Below are 22,648 nucleotides of genomic sequence, written 5' to 3' on the forward strand. Positions count from 1 at the left end.
TTTACCTTCCGATATTACCATACAAACACAGAAACATTGTCTGTAGGCTATGTTTCATAGCTTTCGATTGTTGTGTCCAAGGCCCCTTATAGACGAAGTCATTTGTTTTTTATTTCAATACATCGCCTTAGATGGCAGTTATTTTAATTTTAAAACTCATTTATCTCATTTAATATCAGTCCTATCAAAATTTTTCAGGGAATAAAACATATCAGAAATCATTTGTAAAGAAACTTTTGTTATGTAACATATTTCACAAAAATCAATAATAAGCGAGATATTTCGATTTATTTAATTCAGGCCCCCTTATAACCCCCCTTTCAAATAACGTATTTTGAATGCCATATAGCCTATGATCTAAGTTACAACGAACTTAATTTATATTCCAATTTTCATCGAAATCGGTTCAGCCATTATTGCGTGAAAAGGTAACAAACATACAGACAGATAGACAGACAGACATACATACAAACAAAAGTTTCAAAAAACCGATTTTCGGTTTCAGGGTGGTTAATTATATATGTTAGGACCAATTATTTTTGGAAAATCGAAAATTACCAGAAAAATTTCGGCTACATATTTATTATTACTATAGATATTATATTATAATAGTGGCTTGTGCAGCAAATACTGCTCCAAACTAAATTCGTTAGACGCTCAAATAAAAATTTTCAGATTTATTTTCAATGAAGAATACTTATTAGTTATTTGCTTCCATAATAATGAAACATACTCCCTCTGAATGGATTTTTTTAGGCCAAATACTTTTTCTTGAACCTATCCAACTTCAGTTTTTTAGCTTCAACGCGAAAACGCAAGTATCAATGTCAGGACGATAGCAGTAGCTATTTCAGGTCATTGTGGATTGTAGGCAAAAGTTAAAATATGTCAGGTTTGCTAACCTTTCGAACAATAGCATTTTCGTGTAGAATTTGAAATGTAGAGCGTAAAATCATTTTATCCTACTAAGAGATCTTGGTGAAATGATCTGGAAACTACAAAATTTTCTAGGCCTCTTATTTTATCAGTAAGTAATACCTTTTAATCTTTCCTTAGGAACTGTAATTTTTGCGCTCTCTCGAGCCAATACTGAAGACAATGACACATATCAATATCTACACTACACCGCCATTAAGTATATGAAAAAGACCCAACCCCACTGGGTTAATAAGTATAAAAATATTTGATTTTTAATAACAATATTATTATCTTACTTAAGTTTTGTAGTTATATATAGCAGCCACTCAGTAAATTATAGAAATGAAGATCTAAATTAAGATATGCTCTAAATTTACTTACATAACCACAAAACGTTTCACTTTCATGTCATCAATGTAGCATCAATATTATGTACAATTAATGAAAATATAGATGCATCATTATATTAACTATAATAATATTTAATTTCTAATGGTAATAATGTCATCAAACCACCTCAAGTTTCGTAGATTTGAATATCCAATACACAGCTGTACTCAGAAAATTATACACTGCAGAATCAGTTTTTAATAACAAATTGAATTGAGCTCTAAATATGTCGGCAATCCTGCAGGTCATGGCCTTCGTGTAATAGCCTATTGTTTATTGTAGTGTGTGTTTTGTTCTGAAATTCAATCAAGTCGGCCGTGATTCAATAAAATTAGTTCTCAAAACTGACAACAGATGGATTTTGGAAAATAGGAAAATTATGTAAGAAAATTGACATTTCACTGAAAACCACTACTTTTCCGAAAAACTTTAGGTTCCAAGCTTTAAAATGAGGGGCCATTTATTAAAATCCGTTCAGCCGTTTTCCCGTAATTTCCATTACTAGTTCAAATTATATATATAGATAATATTATATTATATTATATTATATTATATTATATTATATTATATTATATTATAATTGATTGATGTATATAATGTCAGAGATTTAAAATTTAAAACACATGTTTACATTAATGATTAATCTGCGATTGCGTGCGTTTACATAAAGGTTAAATGGCGTCTATGGCCTTAGACTGAACATGTAGAATCGAGGTTCTTTGATATTTGAGCTTATACTATATGCTTGATTTGTGAAATTAAGGTTAAAACCATGTAAAAGTTAAAGCTTAAAATTGAAAAACTGTACATTATTATTCGATGTGTTGTAGAAGGTGAAGAGGATTCTCAGTCTGTTTCACCGTGGTGATAGGTGTTTTGTAAAAGATGTTCAATCGAGGATATTTGAAGAGATTCCTTGATAATATTTATAAGGGCAGACATTACATAATCAAAAGGAAAGTGAAGTTGCTTAAGATAATTCCATGTGAATTTGAAAATAGAACCTCTAATGCCAGAACAGCAAACCAATGACAGACCATTGTTTAAGAGGGACGTTGTACTTTTGAGAAAGATAAGGGAGATAATCACCCTGAAACCGAAAATCGCTGTTTTGAAATTTTTGGTGTATGTCTGTCTGTCTGTCTGTCTGTCTGTCTGTCTGTCTGTCTGGATGTTTGTTACCTTTTCACGCGAAAATGGCTCAACGGATTTCGATGAAAATTGGAATATAAATTACGTTCGTTGCAACTTAGATTTTAGGCTATATCGCATTCAAAATAGTTTATTTAAAAGGGGGGTTATAAGGTGGACTGAATTAAATAAACCGAATTAACTCGCTTATTATTGATTTTAGTGAAAAATGTTACATAACAAAAGTTTCTTTAAAAATGATTTCCTATAAGTTTTATCCCAGGCAAAACTTTGATAGGACTGACGACGATGGCTACAATGACATCAAAACAAATGACTCCTATTTAAGGCGGTCTTGACGTTTATCAATATTAATATACAGAGAATATTTTGTGTGTTTATATGAAGTAATCTCAGAAGCTAATTAACCTTAACTATTTGAAATTTGTAGTTTCTCTAGATGGATGTTATGATACAAATGAGGACTGAGGTAAGATGAAAAGAAATCTGTACGCACAGAAAACTTGATATTCTGCGAAATATTGTATAACTTGAATATTGCAACTTTATTTGATCAAAATAAAATACTCTAATTTTATACACTCATTTTACCATAGAGATCACTGGAGCTGAGTTATTTTAAAAGGTGTCATAATATACCCATATTCGTTTCCTGTGTTTCTTAAAATAATATTTATGTAGGGTACCTCATTTTTTTATTTGCATAAACAATGAAATACAACCGAGCGAGTTTGCTCTGGCGGTAGGATTTGAGACACGCATTCGGGAGTCCCGGATTCAGACCCCGTGGCCGACCAATCTGACTGGGGTTTTTCATGATTTTCCTTAGTCATAAAGGCAAATGCCGGATTGGAAAGATAAATGCCATTTTTCATCACCGCCTCAATTACCAATACCAAAAACATTAATCAAAGTCTATAATCAGTTAATGGACACAAGCCATCTACAACACACTATAGAAACAGGAAGTCAACAAGAGTAAACACGCCCTGCTGATATACCCACACATTCTAAACTCGCGACATGACCACAGATGTTAAGGCGTGAATAAAATAAACTTAAAAAAAAAGATGCACAGTAAGGTTAACATAAAAATGATCTCCGTACACAATCAAACCTATAAATTTGGAGTGATTGCATTCAAGACTAATTTAGAAAAATGTTAAACGAATTATCTTCGCAACAAATGAGTAGTCTCTGGACCAAAATGATCGCATTTTAATTATTTAAATAAAATTTAAATTAAGTAACATATTAAACGATTTATTCTTCTATCAAACACGAATGTTCCCTTGATCCAATTTTCTATATTATTTATGTAATTACTTTATATTTATTTCTAATAAGTGCAGCGTAGAGCACGGGTACAGCTAGTCTACAATAAATTGAACACAAAGCAACCAGGCAATATGAAACAAAAATTTTCTATTTTCAATACACAACAATATTTTACATAATATCAACGCAGATAAATAAATTAAATAAGCCAACAGGAAAAAATATTACAATACAATTTTATCTATCACTTTCTTACAATCATTCTTACAATCACCATCTCTTATTTATTCGTACTGCCGACGTCACTCAATAGTACTGCAGACGTCACTCAATAGTACTGCCCCGTCACTCAGTAATGCCGACGTCACTCAATAGCACTGCCACCGTCACTCAATAGTACTGCCGACGTCACTCAATAGTACTGCCGTCGTCAATCAATAGTACTGCCACCGTCAATCAATAGTACTGCCCGCCACTCAATAGTACTGCCGTCGTCAATCAATAGTACTGCCGCCATGACTCATTAGTACTGCCGACGTCACTCAATAGTACTTCCGCCGTCAATCAATAGTACTGCCGCCGTGACTCAATAGTACTGCCGACGTCACTCAGTAGTACTGCCGACGTCACTCAATAGTACTGTCGAAGTCACTCAATAGTACTGCCGACGTCACTCAATAGTACTGCCGACGTCACTCAATAGTACTGCCGAAGTCACTCAATAGTACTGCCGACGTCACTCAATAGTACTGCCGCCGTGACTCAATAGTACTGCCGACGTCACTCAACAGTACTGCCGACGTCACTCAATAGTACTGCAGACGTCACTCAATAGTACTGCCCCGTCACTCAGTAATGCCGACGTCACTCAATAGCACTGCCACCGTCACTCAATAGTACTGCCGACGTCACTCAATAGTACTGCCGTCGTCAATCAATAGTACTGCCACCGTCAATCAATAGTACTGCCCGCCACTCAATAGTACTGCCGTCGTCAATCAATAGTACTGCCCGCCACTCAATAGTACTGCCGCCATGACTCATTAGTACTGCCGACGTCACTCAATAGTACTTCCGCCGTCAATCAATAGTACTGCCGCCGTGACTCAATAGTACTGCCGACGTCACTCAATAGTACTGCCGACGTCACTCAATAGTACTGTCGAAGTCACTCAATAGTACTGACGACGTCACTCAATAGTACTGCCGACGTCACTCAATAGTACTGCCGAAGTCACTCAATAGTACTGCCGACGTCACTCAATAGTACTGCCGCCGTGACTCAATAGTACTGCCGACGTCACTCAACAGTACTGCCGACGTCACTCAATAGTACTGCCCGCCACTGAATAGTACTGCCGCCGTGACTCAATAGTACTGCCGACGTCACTCAATAGTACTGCCGACGTCACTCAATAGTACTGCCGCCGTCAATCAATACTACTGCCGCCGTGACTCAATAGTACTGCCGACGTCACTCAATAGTACTGCCGACGTCACTCAATAGTACTGCCGCCGTCAATCAATACTACTGCCGCCGTGACTCAATAGTACTGCCGACGTCAGTCAATAGTACTGCCGACGTCACTCAATAGTACTGCCCGCCACTCAATAGTACTGCCGCCGTGACTCAATAGTACTACCGACGTCACTCAATAGTACTGCCGACGTCACTCAATAGTACTGTCTAAGTCACTCAATAGTACTGCCGACGTCACTCAATAGTACTGTCGAAGTTACTCAATAGTACTGCCGACGTCACTCAATAGTACTGTCGAAGTCACTCAATAGTACTGCCGACGTCGCTCAATCGTACTGCCGACGTCAGTCAATAGTACTGCCTCGTATTCAATAGTACTGTCTAAGTCACTCAATAGTACTGCTGCCGTGACTCAATAATACTGCCTCGTACTCAATAGTACTGTCGAAGTCATTCAATAGTACTGCCTCGTAACTCAATAGTGCTGCCGACGTCACTCAATAGTACTGCCTCGTACTCAATAGTACTGTCGAAGTCACTCAATAGTACTGCCGACGTCACTCAATCGTACTGCCGACGTCACTCAATAGTACTGCCTCGTAACTCAATAGTACTGTCGAAGTCACTCAATAGTACTGTCGAGGTCACTCAATTAAACTGCCGAGGTCACCCAATGCAACTGCCGAGGTCACTCAATTAAACTGCCGAGGTCACTCAATTAAACTGCCGAGGTCACCCAATGCAACTGCCGAGGTCACTCAATTAAACTGCCGAGGTCACTCAATTAAACTGCCGAGGTCACTCAATTAAACTGCCGAGGTCACTCAATTAAACTGCCGATGTCACCCAATGCAACTGCCGAGGTCACTCAATTAAACTGCCGAGGTCACCCAATGCAACTGCCGAGGTCACTCAATTAAACTGCCGATGTCACCCAATGCAACTGCCGAGGTCACTCAATTAAACTGCCGAGGTCACCCAATGCAACTGCCGAGCTCAATCAATTAAACTGCCGAGGTCACCCAATGCAACTGCCGAGATCACTCAATTAAACTGCCGAGGTCACTCAATTAAACTGCCGATGTCACCCAATGCAACTGCCGAGGTCACCCAATTAAACTGCCGAGGTCATCCAATGCAACTGCCGAGGTCACTCAATTAAACTGCCGAGATCACTCAATTAAACTGCCGAGGTCACTCAATTAAACTGCCGATGTCACCCAATGCAACTGCCGAGGTCACCCAATTAAACTGCCGAGGTCATCCAATGCAACTGCCGAGGTCACTCAATTAAACTGCCGAAGTCACCCAATGCAACTGCCGAGGTCACTCAAATAAACTGCCGAGGTCACTCAATTAAACTGCCGAGGTCACCCAATGCAACTGCCGAGGTCACTCAATTAAACTGCCGAGGTCACCCAATGCAACTGCCGAGATCACTCAATTAAACTGCCGAGATCACTCAATTAAACTGCCGAGGTCACTCAATTAAACTGCCGATGTCACCCAATGCAACTGCCAAGATCACTCAATTAAACTTCCGAGATCACTCAATTAAACTGTCGAGGTCACTCAATTAAACTGCCGAGATCACTCAAGTAAACTGCCGAGATCACTCAATTAAACTGTCGAGGTCACTCAATTAAACTGCCGATGTCACCCAATGCAACTGCCGAGGTCACGCAATCGTACTGCCTTCGTTATCTAATCGTATTTTCGCCATCTGTCTCTTTGTATTATTGTTTTGCATATTTTTAGATTATGCGTACTTCTGCCTTCAGTATATACAGCATAGATTTAAGTTTCCAAATTAGTCACAGCTAACGTGCGTATCCAAGCGACGGTTGACAAAGAATGAGCAGGCATTGTTTCGTAGTACAGGACGTTCGTTTGGCTCTCTGCAGCCAACAAGCGATACAATGTGGTTTCCATGGCCGGCAGAGATTGCGTTATTACGTACCCAAATTCCCCCATGTAATTGTTCCTATATACTCTTAATTAATATTATTATTCACACTATTAGGCTATATTTTCATTTAATAATTAGCTCTGATCTGTGTTCTACAAGTTATTAAAATAACATTAATCTGCATTCACACATTCCCGACAACTTTCTGATGAAAGTGCTATCCACACACAAATGTTTCCCGTATTTCCGTAACGCCCGCGGTTTCTTTTCTTACATGTCCCTACATTCGTCTATATTAGGGATGTCGAACTGCCTGTATTACGTGTTCAAATTACGAGCAATACAAATCCAACAAGGTTCACTTTTTAGCACGATAAAGTAGAAACATCGCTTTTAAGGAAATGTTAAGCGGGTACTTGAGTATCACCATTTCATTCAGACGCTAAATAACCTGAGATATTGATACGTCATCGCTTTGACATCCCTGATCTATAGTGGATGTTATCCTTGTATATCTTCATTTGCTTTTTACTCAATTTTTAGGATATTTTAGAATGTGAAAACAAATTTGTTTATTCACTCTTCTAAATTTAAATGTAATATATCTTTGAATTAAACGACATTTCTAGTTTTTATGGATGACTGTGATATAAATTTGAATGGGCAAGATAAATATCGCGTATGTTATTAGAATACGAGTATTAAAAGCATAATGTATTCTCATTATGTGTGTTTAAATATCAATGTGGGATATGGATTTTCATACTTTTAACGGTAATCCTGGGTAAGTAGAGATTAGCCGGGGGTAATGAGCCCTGCGGAATAATCTACCTCATGATTTTACTAATATTATTAAAATAAATTTACAAATTACTAGTTGAAAATAAATCTGAAAAATGTTTATTTGAGCGTCTAATGAACTTAGTTTGCAGCATTTGCTGCACAAGTCACTAGTATATTATATTATATTATATTATATTTTATGCTCGACCATGCAGAAATGTAGTAATTATACACCTCGTAGTAGCCCTTTAATGCACCTCATTAAAGTACACCTATTCATTATAATTCAGTTGTTCAGCCAATGACAAATCACCTTTGTACCGTATAAACCCGCCAGTATCGATTATTCTCGGATATGCAATCGAAAGACAATTAGCGAAAAGTCACGGAGGCTGGAAATCCAATACTGTCGCAGGAGATTATGTTGTGTTACTATAATAATTAGCGTTAATTGTAAATAATATTCAAATAAATTCAATTTGTCATCTCGTTTTTCAATTGTAAATCAATTTCCAACTTATATCAAGACTAATGTTCTCTAGGTTATATCAAGGTCAATGATATTCGTGCCGCGGAAAAAATCAATACTTTCGCGTCTGCGCACATCTCACAATTCAGGTCAGTTCCGTTCGTCACTACATAACCATAACATGAAAACTTATGAATAATTTCAAGTTAGAAATATGGTCGAGCATAAAAAGTCGTATGAAACTTGCCTATAATGGTAATTAAGACGCTCGTATGAAAATTATGAAACTCGCTTGCGCTCGTTTCATAAACGAACATACCCGCGTCTTAATTACTGCCATTATAGGCTCGTTGCATAATGTACTAATATTATATTCTGAACATGGCTTATTCATTTGTTCCGACATTGAACGGCTTGTGCAAATGAAACTATCTCATAAGTTTCAGAAAGCAACCACGTAGTGATTTTGGTTATTGAGCTTCAAATGGTTTTGTTCAGTAGAGTTTATTTATTTATTTATTTATTTATATTTATTTATTTATTTATTTATTTATTTAAGATCGACAGAAGTACGATGTTGTTACAAAAGTTTATTCATGTAAAAGAAAAATGTAAAAGAGTGTTTATTATTAATTTTCTTATTTTGTTTCTTATTGCAATCCTTTGTGACATATGTTTATATTATTAATACCCTATCAATATGTCTGATTATAATCCTTTATTACACATGTTTATATTATTAGTACCGTACCATTATGTCTGATTGTAATCCTTTATGTTTATAATATTACTAGCCGTACCCGTGCGCTCCGCTGCACCTGTTAGAAATAAATATAAAGTGATTACGTAATTAAAATAGGACGTTTGATCCAGGGAACATTCGTGTTTGTTAGAAGGATAAATCGTTTAATATGTTACTTAATTGGAATTGTATTTAAATAAATTGCGATCATTTTGGTCCAGAGAGCACTCATTTGGTGCAATGACAATTCCTTTAACATGTTTCTTATTTGTTATTACACGCAATAGTTTAATGAAGATTGACATATCATTTAGTTTTAATGTGTAAACTTTATATTACTTGCTATATGGTTCCATTGAATTATGGTAATAACTTAATTTTAACCCTTGTTTTCTACGTCTTCAGTAAATGGCACTTGGCCCACTATGGTTCTGAAACCTTCAAATAACTTAAATAGTGATACAGCATAAACAGTGATATGTAATTATATTTCTTTCTTTCGAAAATGTAAGAATTCACGATCTCCTATGTACCATTGCCATGGAATGAATAAATGTGTTTTTTCTTCCTACTCAAACATTTTATATTTTGCACATGGGAATTACTGCAGGAACAACAACGCTACAATCTGAGGCGGCGGTGAAAACGTATTGTATTATTATTTTAAAAGTCTATCAGACCTACCAAATTTTGCATAGAATAAAACTTATCGGAAATCATTTTTAAAGAAACTGTTATTATGTAACATTTTTCACAAAAAAACAATAATAAGCGAGATATTTCGATTTAATTCATGCCCCGTTAAATGAAGTATTTTGAATGCCATATAGCCTAAAATCTAAATTACAACGAACTTATATTTCAATTTTCATCGAAATCCGTTCAGCCATTATCGCGTGAAAAGGTAACAAACATCCAGACAGACAGACATACAAACAAAAATGTCAAAAAAGCGATTTTCGGTCTCAGGATGAATAATTATGCATGTTAACACCAATTATTTTTGGAAAAGGGAAAATTACCAGAAAATTTTCGGCTACATATTTATTATTATATTATATTATATTATATTATATTATATTATATTATATTATATTATATTATATTATATTATATTATATAAAAAGTGCGCTGATAACGGATGTACTCCGATAAGAAAGTTTTTAATTTGTTGTGGGGGCTCTTGAATCTCAGAAGCAACAACCTTTACAACAGCGCAACATAATCTGCTTGGCTCATTACCCAATTTTTTTTTGCATTGCATTTATTGCATATATAGTCTATTTTATGTATTTTAACACGATTCGATTGAGCATAGTTAAAATTTGAATTATAAAATAATGGATTGCTAAGCTAACGTACTATTACTGCATACTAAATCAATACACTCTCGTTGTTTATTAATTCTCTGAGATTAAAATGAGTGTGTACATAAATATTATTTTAAGAAATACAGAAAACGTATGTACAAAAAAGCCCATCAACTTTTCTGTGCATAGGAATAGTTAAATAGCTTTCGATTTTTGCTGTCCAAGGCCCCTTTTTCGATTGTTGTTGCCCAAGGCCCCTTATAGACGAAGTCATTTGTTATTTCATTGCACCGTCTTAGATAGCGTTATTTTAATTTTAAAACTCATTTATCTCATTAAATATCAGTCCTATCAAAATTTTGTGAAGACTAAAACTTATCAGAAATCATGTTTAAAGAAACTTTTGTTATGTAACATTTTTCACAAAAATCAATAATAAGCGAGATATTTCGATTTATTTAATTCAGGACCCCTTATAACCCCCCTTTTAAATAAAATATTTTGAATGGCATATAGCCTAAAATCTAAGTTACAACGAACTTAATTTATATTCCAATTTTCATATAAATCGGTTCAGCCATTATCGCGTGAAAAGGTAACAAACATACAGACAGACATACAAACAAAAATTTCAAAAATGCGATTTTCGGTTTCAGGGTGGTTAATTATATATGTTAGGACCAATTATTTTTGGAAAATCGAAAATTACCAGAAAAATTTCGGCTACAGATTTATTATTGTTAGTATAGATTTTTGTTCTTTTTACCCCACATATCTTAAACTTACATACTTCGATATTGCGGATTTTGTAAAACAGTGCTTGCTTCTAACTAAAACTGAAGATATCGTATACTTATAATACTGATCTATACTTCGTTTCATAATGTCTGACAACTTGAAGTTGAACGGTCTGAAGCGTTCTTCCCCCGCCAAACTTCAATATAAGCGTGGACTGAGACCTCTACCATTGGCTGAATAGGAATTATATTTCTCTTCACCTCTGCCGGCAACGTTTACTTCTTCTGTCAGATATTATGGAACGAAGTATAAATAAAGGAGAAGCAGTGGTGTATTGTTTATAAGAACTATAGAATACAACTTTTCCATTTCTGATAATAAAAAAGTAATCACGACGTTTCGACGATTCATACCATTATCGCCCTATTTTGGTCCATCTGAAGACGAAGATAGAATCGGTATTCGGAAAGTCACGATTTCCTTTTTAATTATCAGGAGTGGAAGAATACGAATCTATTCCTCTTAGAAACTTAAACCTACTAGTTGCAATACTCTGTCAGGTACTGACAAAAGATCTACACGATCGTAAGAGGTAAGAGGGAGATGTTCAGTATATAATTAGAAATATTGGTATAGATTCTTTCGAATATACAAGAAATGCTTGAAATTTGTCACACAAATAATTTTCCATTGATGGCAACCTCATCTGATACCATGATATTTTATTCGTCTCCCAACTTGTTCCCATTCTCAATTTAGTACTTCTCGTTTCAAAAACGTTATTGAAATACATTCTTCAATTTTCGGTAATTAGAAATCACTCAGACTTTTTGAAGACTTCCATTTAATATTGCTTCAATTCTTTAATTTATGACTGAAGTATCAGATACATCAGTTTATGAACCTCAATGTATTCAGATATGAACATAGTGAAATGAATTTCTGCTTAAATCACTCTCTAATTGATATACTTCACGTTAGCTAGAACGGTGACCCACAAACTGGTGTACTGGTGTCCGCTTTAGATTAAATCTGATCTCATTTAATCTGAAATTGAATGTGTTTTTGTGGTTTCCTATTGAATATAATGTTCGTTTCAACCATATGTCGTCTTGACACGATGCTCTTCTAAAAATATGATCTTTAATTGCAATACCCTGTTAGAATAAAAAACAGCGGATATCTGTAACATTTTAGTCCGTTATTTAACGATTTTTATCAACTACTATGTTACTTTATTTAGCGTCGATGAAATTGATGATAGCGAAATAATACTTGGCGAGGCGAGTCTGATTTCTTGTAAAAATTTAATATTTTTCTCAGTGAATATTGAATGTTTATAATTGCTAACATAAGGTTTCATATTTGGGTAATGTAGATAACATTAAAACTTCGCATAATAACAAGATGGTCGTTTACGAAAAGTATCCAGGTTCGTCTTCAGGTGATGTAATATTTGTGTAGGCTAGTTGTTGCGAATCCGAATGAAGTTACCTAAATTATGTTTTATTTAACGAGGCTCGCAACTGCAGAGGTTATATCAGCGTCGCCGGTGTGCCGGAACTTTGTCCCGCAGAAGTTATTCTACATGCCGGTAAATCTACTGACATGAGCCTGTCGCATTTAAACACATTTAAATGCCATCGACCTGGGCCGGGATCTAACCCGCAACCTCGAGCATACAAGGCCAGCGCTGTACGAAGTACACTACCGCGGCCGACAATCCGAATGAAAGATGATTAAAAAAAAAAGGAGCAGAGCATACAGTTTTACGTGTTTTTTTTTCTTTGTCTCTCAAGTTTTACATTCTTGTATTACGGATTTCGTACAAGAAAGTGTCCTTCTAACCTTCAACAAGTAGTCTAGAAATCTGAATTTTCTACTTTTTTATTTTAATCTCATCGGCACTTAATATTTGTTGTAGCTGAATAGGGTAGTTTAATTTATAGGAATTTAACTCGAGCCAGTATTTTGTGTTGCTTATCTACACTATGCTACGTATCGTAATCCGGGGCTACTTTGACTTTCCGAGTTACTTTGACAGTTTTCGAGGCTACTTTAACACTATACTTTTCAAATGTATAATATTGTTTTTCATTGCTAATATAGTGTTGGTGCAGTATGCGGTATATGGTTAACTATCAATTTATGAAGTAATTATTACCTTATAGGCTACCCGTATATTATTATTGTGCGTACAGTACAATTATTTAGTCCTGACAGTCGCCGGAGATGTGCGCGTGGGACAGGCGAGTCCATTTAGTTACGCCAAGGGGTGTTTGGGTTATTCACTCGCTTGCCTTTACCGACCGCTCGCCCTAACTCTACTCCGGAACTCTCCCCACTCCTCCTATTACTTCCCCTCTTTCGCGTCGCTGAGCTTTCAGGACTAAATCGGTCTGTAAGTATATCGCAAATCTGCATTCTTTGATATTGAGTTTCCAATTATGTTGACATGCCAGTTTTAATTACTTTTACTTCATAAAGAAGTTAACAGAAACGTCTTCCTATTACACAGATTTGATATTATAAAAGTAATCCTGGATGCAAATCTAGCTTTCAGGTAAAGCTCTCTGTGAAGCAGACTTGAATAATTGCAAGGGAAAAATTTTTCCGGAGCCGGGTATCAGTCACGGGACCTTTGGCTGAGCGAACCAACGCTCTTGAAATGTTCTAAATTTGTTGACTATTGTTGCCACTCTTTTGGCAACTTCAGACAAACAAATGAAAACAAAGAAAAAGATTCTAGCTTTTGTATAAGATAACATTCCATTTCTATAAACTAAATTTTGTATATAATTTGTATTATAATCAATAAAATGATAGCAATGAACATAAACAATTATTATACAACTGTCCTGGTTTTGAGAAGTAAGTTACAAAATCATCGAATGTTATTTTGTTTAATTGGAATGAAATGTTAGAATAAGTAGGACTTATTAGTATTTTTACAATAATTTAGATAATTAAGAGTATATGAGTAAATTTCAATTATATAAATGACATTTACCTCTTAAAATTCCATTCTATAGAAAAATATTAATGAACGAGTTAAAAAAATAGCATTCAATGCTTGTGCCCATAATACCCTGAATGACGGTGCCCACATTTGCCTTAGTGTTTTAGTTCAACGGATGGCCAGTCAGTCCAGCGAGTGCATGCTTCACAATCCCCACTATATGGGTTATTGCCCTGTTTAAGTCTACCATTTCCGCCTGTAAAGTTTTTCTGTACTACTCACTCATTTGTGACAGTCATTCCTTAAGTAAATCCTGTAAAAATCAACAACTATTTGTGCTGTGCTCAAAAGTGTACTCACATACATAATTGTATTTGTAGCGTTCACATGTCCACCAGCGTCAACATCGTTCACACTACGGTTCGCAACCTTAGGTCAGCTGTACCATTGTACAGGGACATCATTTTATTTTTACTAACATTTTTAATATTAACCTGTCTATACCTTTAGAGAACCGGAAACACCGCTTGCTCCCCCCTCCACGACTGGAGTTCGATGATACTGGCGTAAAACACAAATCACTCTACTAGGTATAGGAAGGAAGAAAAGTAGTTCATCCATTTACGTAAACTAGGAAATATCGCGATTTTTAGTTTGATAATTTTCATTAGGTTTTTCTTTAATCAAAGTACAGTACTGTATTAAGAATAAGTGTTTTTACTCACGAAGTGAGTTATCCATGCGAACGTATTCATTATGCAATGTATACTGTCTACAGCACATTAGCGTACAATATAAAGAAAGAAGTTAAATTGAAAAATAATCATAATATGAATATTTAAACACAATTTTGAAAATGGTGGCCGTTCATTTCGATACAGGCTTCAGTTCTTTTGTGCATATTATCGCACTATAGACTATTGCATCTAATTCCAATTGCCACTTTCGTCCTTCGTACTAGTAACTCGTGTTGAAATAATTCTGTACCTACTGTACGTACTGTAAATTTAATCTTCACTTCTGCCCGACCCGAAAATATAAAATTACTCAGACATGCTATCTACTGTCCGTCCAAGTGTTTATGTCGCAGGATTGTAGAAAGGGAGGAAATCACGTGACAGTTAATTACGTAACGAGGCCCTTTTATTTAAGTTAAATTAAACAGCTGTATAATATTACGTAAACGTCTAATTCCTAACAGAAATTAATGTTTTCAGAAAAGAGCTAAAACAGCTCAGCTTTTACAGAGGGGCGAGCAGAAGCAGGTGGGGGAAATCGGGATGCGACGTAGGCAAACGGACAGTACCTGTGCGAAAATATGATTCAATATTGAAAGCTCTTTCGTCACTGGAAAACGCGAACATATTTCTGGAACGTACTATACTCAGTAACTCAGTACTGCTTACTATCTGCGGTCTTGGTTCTGTGTGGAGTTGGAACTTCATTAGTAGAAGGGGTGGGAGTGAAGTACATTCAAAAACTCAGGTACAATAAAAATTGAAGTAAAAATAAAATGATGTCCCTGTACTATCTGATGTATCGTAACTCACGAATAAATAGGGTAACATGGGCATTACATTAAGACTGCCCATATTATCTGAGTGCCCATATTTGCCTGAATTTACGAAATTTTCTTTAAGGTGATACGAATTTTCAAATGAATTGTTCTCATTTTGTTGTTATTGTTATTGAACAACATCGCATTTTTTGTAATTATTTACTCCACTGCAAGCAAATTGAAAGTGAAAACACGATTGATTATCGACGAAGTACTCCTTTGGCATTATTCCAATTCGTGTTGCTATAATAGAAGGTCATGTGACTGTCTTGTTTGAAACATGTTTTGTCGTATTATAATATTAATCTCAATTACAATACTGTACTTGTGAAGTTACAGTGCTGATACATCAGTTACTAGAGGTATTGATTTAATTTCTGGTTTACGGGTAGATCTGTACTTTTCGAGAGCAGAAGTTTTTATGCTTAGAAGTATTCAGACTACATTCAGCGAAGGAGAATGAGTGCTGAGATACGTTATCAAAGTATTTTTATATTTCTGTTCTTATTTTCAACTAGTTTAGCAGATATGATGTCATCTACGTCATATTCTGGCACAAACTAAACTATAATCGAGAACACATTTCTCAAGAGTGTTGTTTAGAAACGCCCTCGTGGATGAGAATGTGCTTTCTGACATGGAAAATTCGACGATCTAGACATCCGAGCAACAATGGTTTCCTTATTTAAGTATATATTATTAATAAATAATCATCATCTTCACTTCATGGATTAGGCTATAAAGCCTGTTCCGTCTTCACATTGAATTCAACTCCACCTCTTCCTAGGACGTCCCACATATCTTTCGCCATTAGGTTGATACTGTTATATCAGTGCTGGAGTTTGTTCATTAGTCATTCGAGACAGGTTTTACTTCCATTTTTGTTCATAGTTTTCTACTTTATCATTTAAATTGTAGATATTTAATTCTTCAGGATGTCTTCATTACGTAACTTACCAAATCTCTTCTTGTACATCCTTTCACTCTATGGCAGCACTGGTGCTGCTATTGTTTCTTTTCTTGTTTTATTTTGTAATATTCTGATTATTGTCCCGCAGATCCACTGGAATTTATTTAATCAGTTATTTATATTCAAGTGTTAAAAGTAATGTACGAAAGATTCAACATGGAATTTATTAATTTTGTTTTCAGTATCTCTATTTCATAAGTTATGTTACAATCTAAATAATTAAAATGGGAACTTGTAAGGGTTTATTATTAACTACAGTACCATTTTTGAACGAATTGAAATTTACCATTGTGGGCAATTACTTTGGTTTTATTAGCTGATATTTTCAAATTATTCATCAGAAAATATTAAAACTTTTTTCGAATTTATCTTTACTGATTAGTATAGGGTAAAGGTTGGTAAACTGTGATACGAGTAATATTCTGATAGTTCGTTTTGAGAATTTATTACATAATTTTACTGAACGAGAGGAAGATCGGTTTTTTGCGTCAACGTATTAATATATAAATCCCACAAAGGTAGCTGCCCTCCAGTAAGGGTTGCAAAAGGACACAGCATACTAAACAAATAAAATAGAAATAAACATTTGCGTTATCACTATTTACGATGTTTATTTTCAAATGGAAGCTACCCTTGGGAAAGTACTTTTATTCAATAATTATTAGTAATCAAATAGAATATAAGGAAATTTAGGTGTACAGGTGATTACGTAAAATCTGAACAGAATATATCATTACGTCTATAGATAATTTTCAAAATATTTAAAGGAATTCCAAAAGACTTAAAACATTCAACTGAGAATTTTGGAATTGTCCGTGGACAAGTTCCTGCGTAAAACCGGTCCTTCTCTCGCTCAGTAAAATTGTAATAAATTTTCAAATAGAACTATCACAATATTACTCGTATCACACTATTACCAACCTTTACCCTACCTGGATTCACTACCGTCTTTCATTTTTTCTCTTAAATCATCTCCTATGTATATTAAAAAGACTAGGATACACACTGCAGCTTTGTTGTGTGAGTCCCTGATACGCTATCTTCCATATTCCTGCACATTGAGAACCACCTGTAAGTGCACGATTTTAAGTCCCCTGTATTGTAAAAATAGGGAACGCAGTTAATATATTTTTCATTTTGAAAGGTGGTGTTGACCGATAAGCAGAAGTACAGGGACATCATTTTATTTTTACTTCAAATTTTTATTGTACCTGCTTTTCTGAATGTATTTGACTTCCACCCCTTTCACTAATGTCCTTGCTAACGTCAGCCCGGCCGCTTTTGCTAGCAGTGAAGAAAATAGTACAGAATACAGTGTGTTTCAGAAATATGTTGCATTTTCTATAGAAGAAAGAGCTTATATTATTGAAGTTTATTTTCACACAGGTATGGTGTGTAGCATAACTGAATTTATCTGTGTGGACTGAGCACAAGTGAAGATTAGAGTTACCGAAAGTACGGTACCCTATAATATGGTGCGGTACTTAACTGCATTATTTAAACAAAAGTTTTGTTTTACTGTTAGTAGGTATGAAGGACGATGATGGAAACTGGAATTACAATATAACCGAATGTGAACAACAGTTTTTTTTAACGCTTTCCTGATTATATTACGTTATATTTTCGTAGAAATGTCATTAATCTGGTAGATAAATTTAGAGCAACAGAGTGTACAGAAAGGAAGAAAAGTGTAAGAAGGCCAACAAAGGGGACAGAAGGTGTTGTAGAAGATGCTAGAGAAAGTATGTAGTGAAGTCGTAATAAGTCGGTCAAGAAGTTAGCTGTAGAAATTGAGGTTTCTTACGGAAGTGCTCACAAAATTCCTAGGAATAAATTAGGTTAGTAATATGCTGAATAACGTAGACATTACATAATGAATATAACCGCCTGAAGAGTTGGGTTTGTGAAAAAAAAAATTGTTACTACTCTACTGTCTTTTGATAAAATACCGTAAAAGTAATGATCAAACTGAAAATCGTAATACTGTATTTCCCTGTAACATAAATGGCTGCACTACTTTTCTCTCCTCCTATAGCTAGTAAAATGATTTGTTTACATATTGCACTAGCAACTCCAAACTCCTGTAATGCAAGGGGAGTAACAGTGTTTCCGAGTATAGCCAGGTTAATGTTAAAAATGTTGGTAAAAATAAAGTGATGTCCCTGTACAATGAGTATAGGATAAGTGGGACCGCCTATTTGCTTATAATATAATATATAGTGTTATTAACTATATTACATTTTATTGATTAACGTTTTCGGCATGATATGCCATCATCAGATCATTAGAAGCTATCGCTTTATACATGCTTAATATTGGTACAACATAGGTATTAACCATGTATAAAGTGATAGCCTCTTATGATCTGATGATGGCATATCATGCCGAAAACGTTAATCAATAAAATGTAATATAGTTAATAACACTATATATTATATGATAAGGAAATAGACGGTCTCACTTATCCCATACTCATTGTAGTTATTATAATTATACAGTTAGCGAATCATTCCTCTTCAGGTGTCATCGAACAACAGACGACAGAGTCTTCTCGACTCCTCCTGCACTGCGAAATGACACAGTTCATTTCAGTGTGCAGATTTAAACCAGCCATCTGCTCCTCGTCCAGTCCCGTGATCATTTTGATCACACTTCCGTCCCCCTCGCGTATGTGGTACCTAAGAGGTTACGTCCATTTTCGGTTTTTCCCCTTCAAAATTTTCTAGAGCTCCTTCAGTGGAGCAGCGTAATCCGGAGTCAGACTAGTGGCCAACAGGCTTGGAGCTCACATAGTTAGTTTCTTGCAGCCCCGAACCCCTTGCAAGGACGCGTTTTGCGTACCTTTTAAATTTGTCCTCCCAATTCTCCTCTCTTTTTCGATTTCGATTTTCGAGTTATTCATCGTTCGTGACGTATGGATTGTCTCTGTGCTGGCGTAGAAAGAATTTTTAGGTCGTGGCATATTTTAGATACAAGTAGGTTGTCTGATAATACTAAGGAAAATTACGAAAAGTACCAGTCCTTTTGGACTTCCGGGTAAATCTCGAAATATCTTAATGTTACGTCAGCACGATAGGACTATTATAAGTGGAATAGGAAAGAAATAACAAGAGAATACTAGTTCGTTGTTTTATTTACAAAAGTACATAGATATCATTAAGTGAGGTACACAAAGCAGGAACACAGTTACGGACCAGGAGATCAGCGGGCTTAATAGTGCTTGTAGGCATAAGCAGGGGCGGCGTAGCCGATGGGGGCGGCATGAGCGGCGTATGCCACCGGTGCTGCATGGGCGGCATATCCCACAGGAGCTATCGCCTTGGCTATGGGTGCGGCATAAGCAACGGGAGCGGCCACCTTTGCGACGGCCGGAGCGGCATAGGCTACTGGGGCGGCCACCTTAGCGATCGCGACAGGTTCCTTGTGTACGACAGCGTTGAATCCGTTGACGGGATCTGCGGTGTAGTCAACGGTACGGCGCGTGCCGTCGGGATCCACCAGGCTGTAGCTGCCCTGGACGACGTCTCCGTCCCTGGTCTCGTGCTGGCTCTTGGAGTCACCAGTCAGAGCGTCCTGGATGTCGTAGGCGTAGCTGTACTGGGCGGGCGCGGCGGGGTATGCGACGGGTGCTACGGCCTTGGCGACTGGGGCGGCGTAAGCGACAGGGGCGACGGCTTTGGCAATGGGAGCGGCGTAGGCTGCCGGTGCCGCATAGGCTGTGGGAGCTGCGTAGGCGACAGGGGCGGCGTGGGCTGCGTAGGCCACGGGCGCTACAGCTTTAGCGATGGGAGCGGCATAGGCTGCAGGCGCAGCGAAGGCGGCAGGTGCTGCGTAGGTTGCAGGTGCTGCATAGGCTGCAGGCGCAGCGTAGGCCGTATGCGTTGCGTAGGCGCCCGGGGCTGCATACGTTGCGACCGCTGGTGCTCCGACGATACCTCCTCGCGCCACTGCGATGACTGCAGCGAATATGAAGAGCTGAAACACCACGGACATGATTTTATTCCAGTATGTGCTTCCATATTTAGATGGAGATAACTTACAGTGTTAGGCACATCAACTTCTACTTATTGGTAATTTATGCTATGTATTTATTTCTTTTCTTAAGGCTATGAATCTGTGAAATTTCTAACTTATTTTTACACCAATTAATCTGAAACTTTTACCACATATTTCTTACTATGCAGACATACAATACACAAATTTTCACTTTTGTATTCCAGTTAGTTTTCTTAATTTTTGTTGATCTTTTTCAATACTGAATTATAATTGTCCCAATTTTTAAAGTTTACATAATTGTTATTTAAATGTATGTAAAATATGACACATGATTTTCATATTTTTCCAATTACTTATGAGAAAAAAATATTTACCCTTTTAGTTGTTAATTTTTTAATTTTTTAAAACTTATCACATCCTGAACTCATGGTGAAGTGAATACTTTCAGTAGCAGAAAAAAACATGTGCCAGTTTACTTCACATGCTTTTGTGGACTTCTGTGGAAAATATCACTGAGATTGGAGGAAAACTGCAGTCTTTAGAACATTTTGAGTGTTACAAAATGTTAAAAATTGTAAAATGAAGAAAATGAGTATCAAAGTACAACTTATATATTATGATATATACTATCGATATCCTTCCTTCCTATACAGGTCTACCACATACATTTTTCTCCTACATAACTGCATGAAATATGAACTGAATGAAAAGTAAAATTAGTTTTTATTTGAATGAAGAACAAAGTCTATCAGAATGATAGCTGAGTATCAGTTTAAAGGGAATGCAGCTCCACGCATGCATTGATCCCTTTAAATTCGCCCTGAAGCGCTTTAAATTGTCATAGGGCCAAAATAAGCGCATATTTAGAAAATTGAAACATTATTTTAGAGTTAAAAACAAAATTTCAATTTTTTAATACTTCTTTATTTTCACCGATCTATAGCCTTAATGACACTTTTAAATTGCGACAAGATGATATGGCGGCAATGGAATAGTTTGAGAACCCGAAGTTTTCGTACGAGGATTGTCTCTTAGCTTTTGACGTGAATACATCTTTAAAATCAGGCCGACACATGGGATACCAGGACGGAAACAGCGATGTAACGTTTGCAGGGTGATCCATTCTGACACTGTAACTTCGTGACTAATAACATGATTGAAATAAATATGGACTCGTTCAATCTGGTATACGACTACGATGCGAAGATGACCTTGAGTTGGCTCCGCACATGCGCGAGGCGCTGATAGTAGTCCAGAGCGACTGGCGGCTGTTTTGGATGTGGGCAAAAATTTCCGGGCAGTATATCTAGCGACCGTGATGTGCTAGCGTGCTGATTTGTGCACAAACGAAAGATCTCGTCTAGATCTTCTTCAAGCCAGATGTATTCACGTAAACCCCACACCCCTGTACTCGACACAGCCACACCTCGATTAATCTTGAGGATCCTGTCGAATTCGCAGATTGAACTGCAGCTGGGAGAAAGTTTATGTAGTCCTAGAGCAACTGATGGGCAGATAGCATTGCCTATTAATGCTCACTGCTTTTTTCCTTTTGTGTGAAGCATTTGTTGCTCCTTTCCATTTGTTTCTGCTAATTCACTTTCTGAATTCTCTTTTGTAATATTTACGCCTACATTTAAACTATTATTTTAGGAGTGATGCTGAACTTTACACATCATTGTGTATATGTGTACTTTTCTACCTTTACGTAGGTACTGTATTTGTAATTCAATTGAACAGAAGCAACTATTTCTTTTACTGTCTCGTGTATGCGGTATAAGTTACGAGTTTGCCTATTGACCCGGAGAAATGCTCGGGCGTGGATTCGATTCCCACTTGGACTGATAAGCAATTGCGTTTTTCCGAGGTTTTCCCCAACTATAAGACGAATGTCAGGTAATCACCTGACGAATCCTCAGTTCTCATTTCACCAAGTACTATCTCGCTATCACAAATTCCATCTACATTATTTAGCCTAGTAGTTTATAAAACGTCG

At 36.4% G+C, this 22,648-nt stretch overlaps 2 protein-coding genes across 3 annotated transcripts in view; one reads left to right on the plus strand and one right to left on the minus strand.

Moving 5' to 3' along the window:
- The window catches only part of LOC138709386 (neurobeachin-like protein 1), a 686,489-nt gene that overhangs the window by 521,749 nt on the left and 142,092 nt on the right, over positions 1 to 22,648 (plus strand). The gene's annotated exons all lie outside the window — the stretch shown is intronic.
- Positions 19,772 to 22,648, minus strand: part of LOC138708671 (uncharacterized) — a 33,156-nt gene continuing 30,279 nt past the window's right edge. The window contains exons 3-4 of the mRNA XM_069838758.1: positions 21,882 to 22,098; positions 19,772 to 20,631 (exon numbers count right to left, since the gene is read on the minus strand). Coding sequence (XP_069694859.1) covers positions 19,867 to 20,631; positions 21,882 to 22,098 — 982 coding nt within the window. The 3' untranslated portion in view covers positions 19,772 to 19,866. The remainder of the gene's footprint in view (positions 20,632 to 21,881; positions 22,099 to 22,648) is intronic.

The sequence above is a fragment of the Periplaneta americana genome, chromosome 11 (genome assembly GCF_040183065.1).
Source record: "Periplaneta americana isolate PAMFEO1 chromosome 11, P.americana_PAMFEO1_priV1, whole genome shotgun sequence".
NCBI classification, from domain to species: Eukaryota; Metazoa; Arthropoda; class Insecta; order Blattodea; family Blattidae; genus Periplaneta; species Periplaneta americana.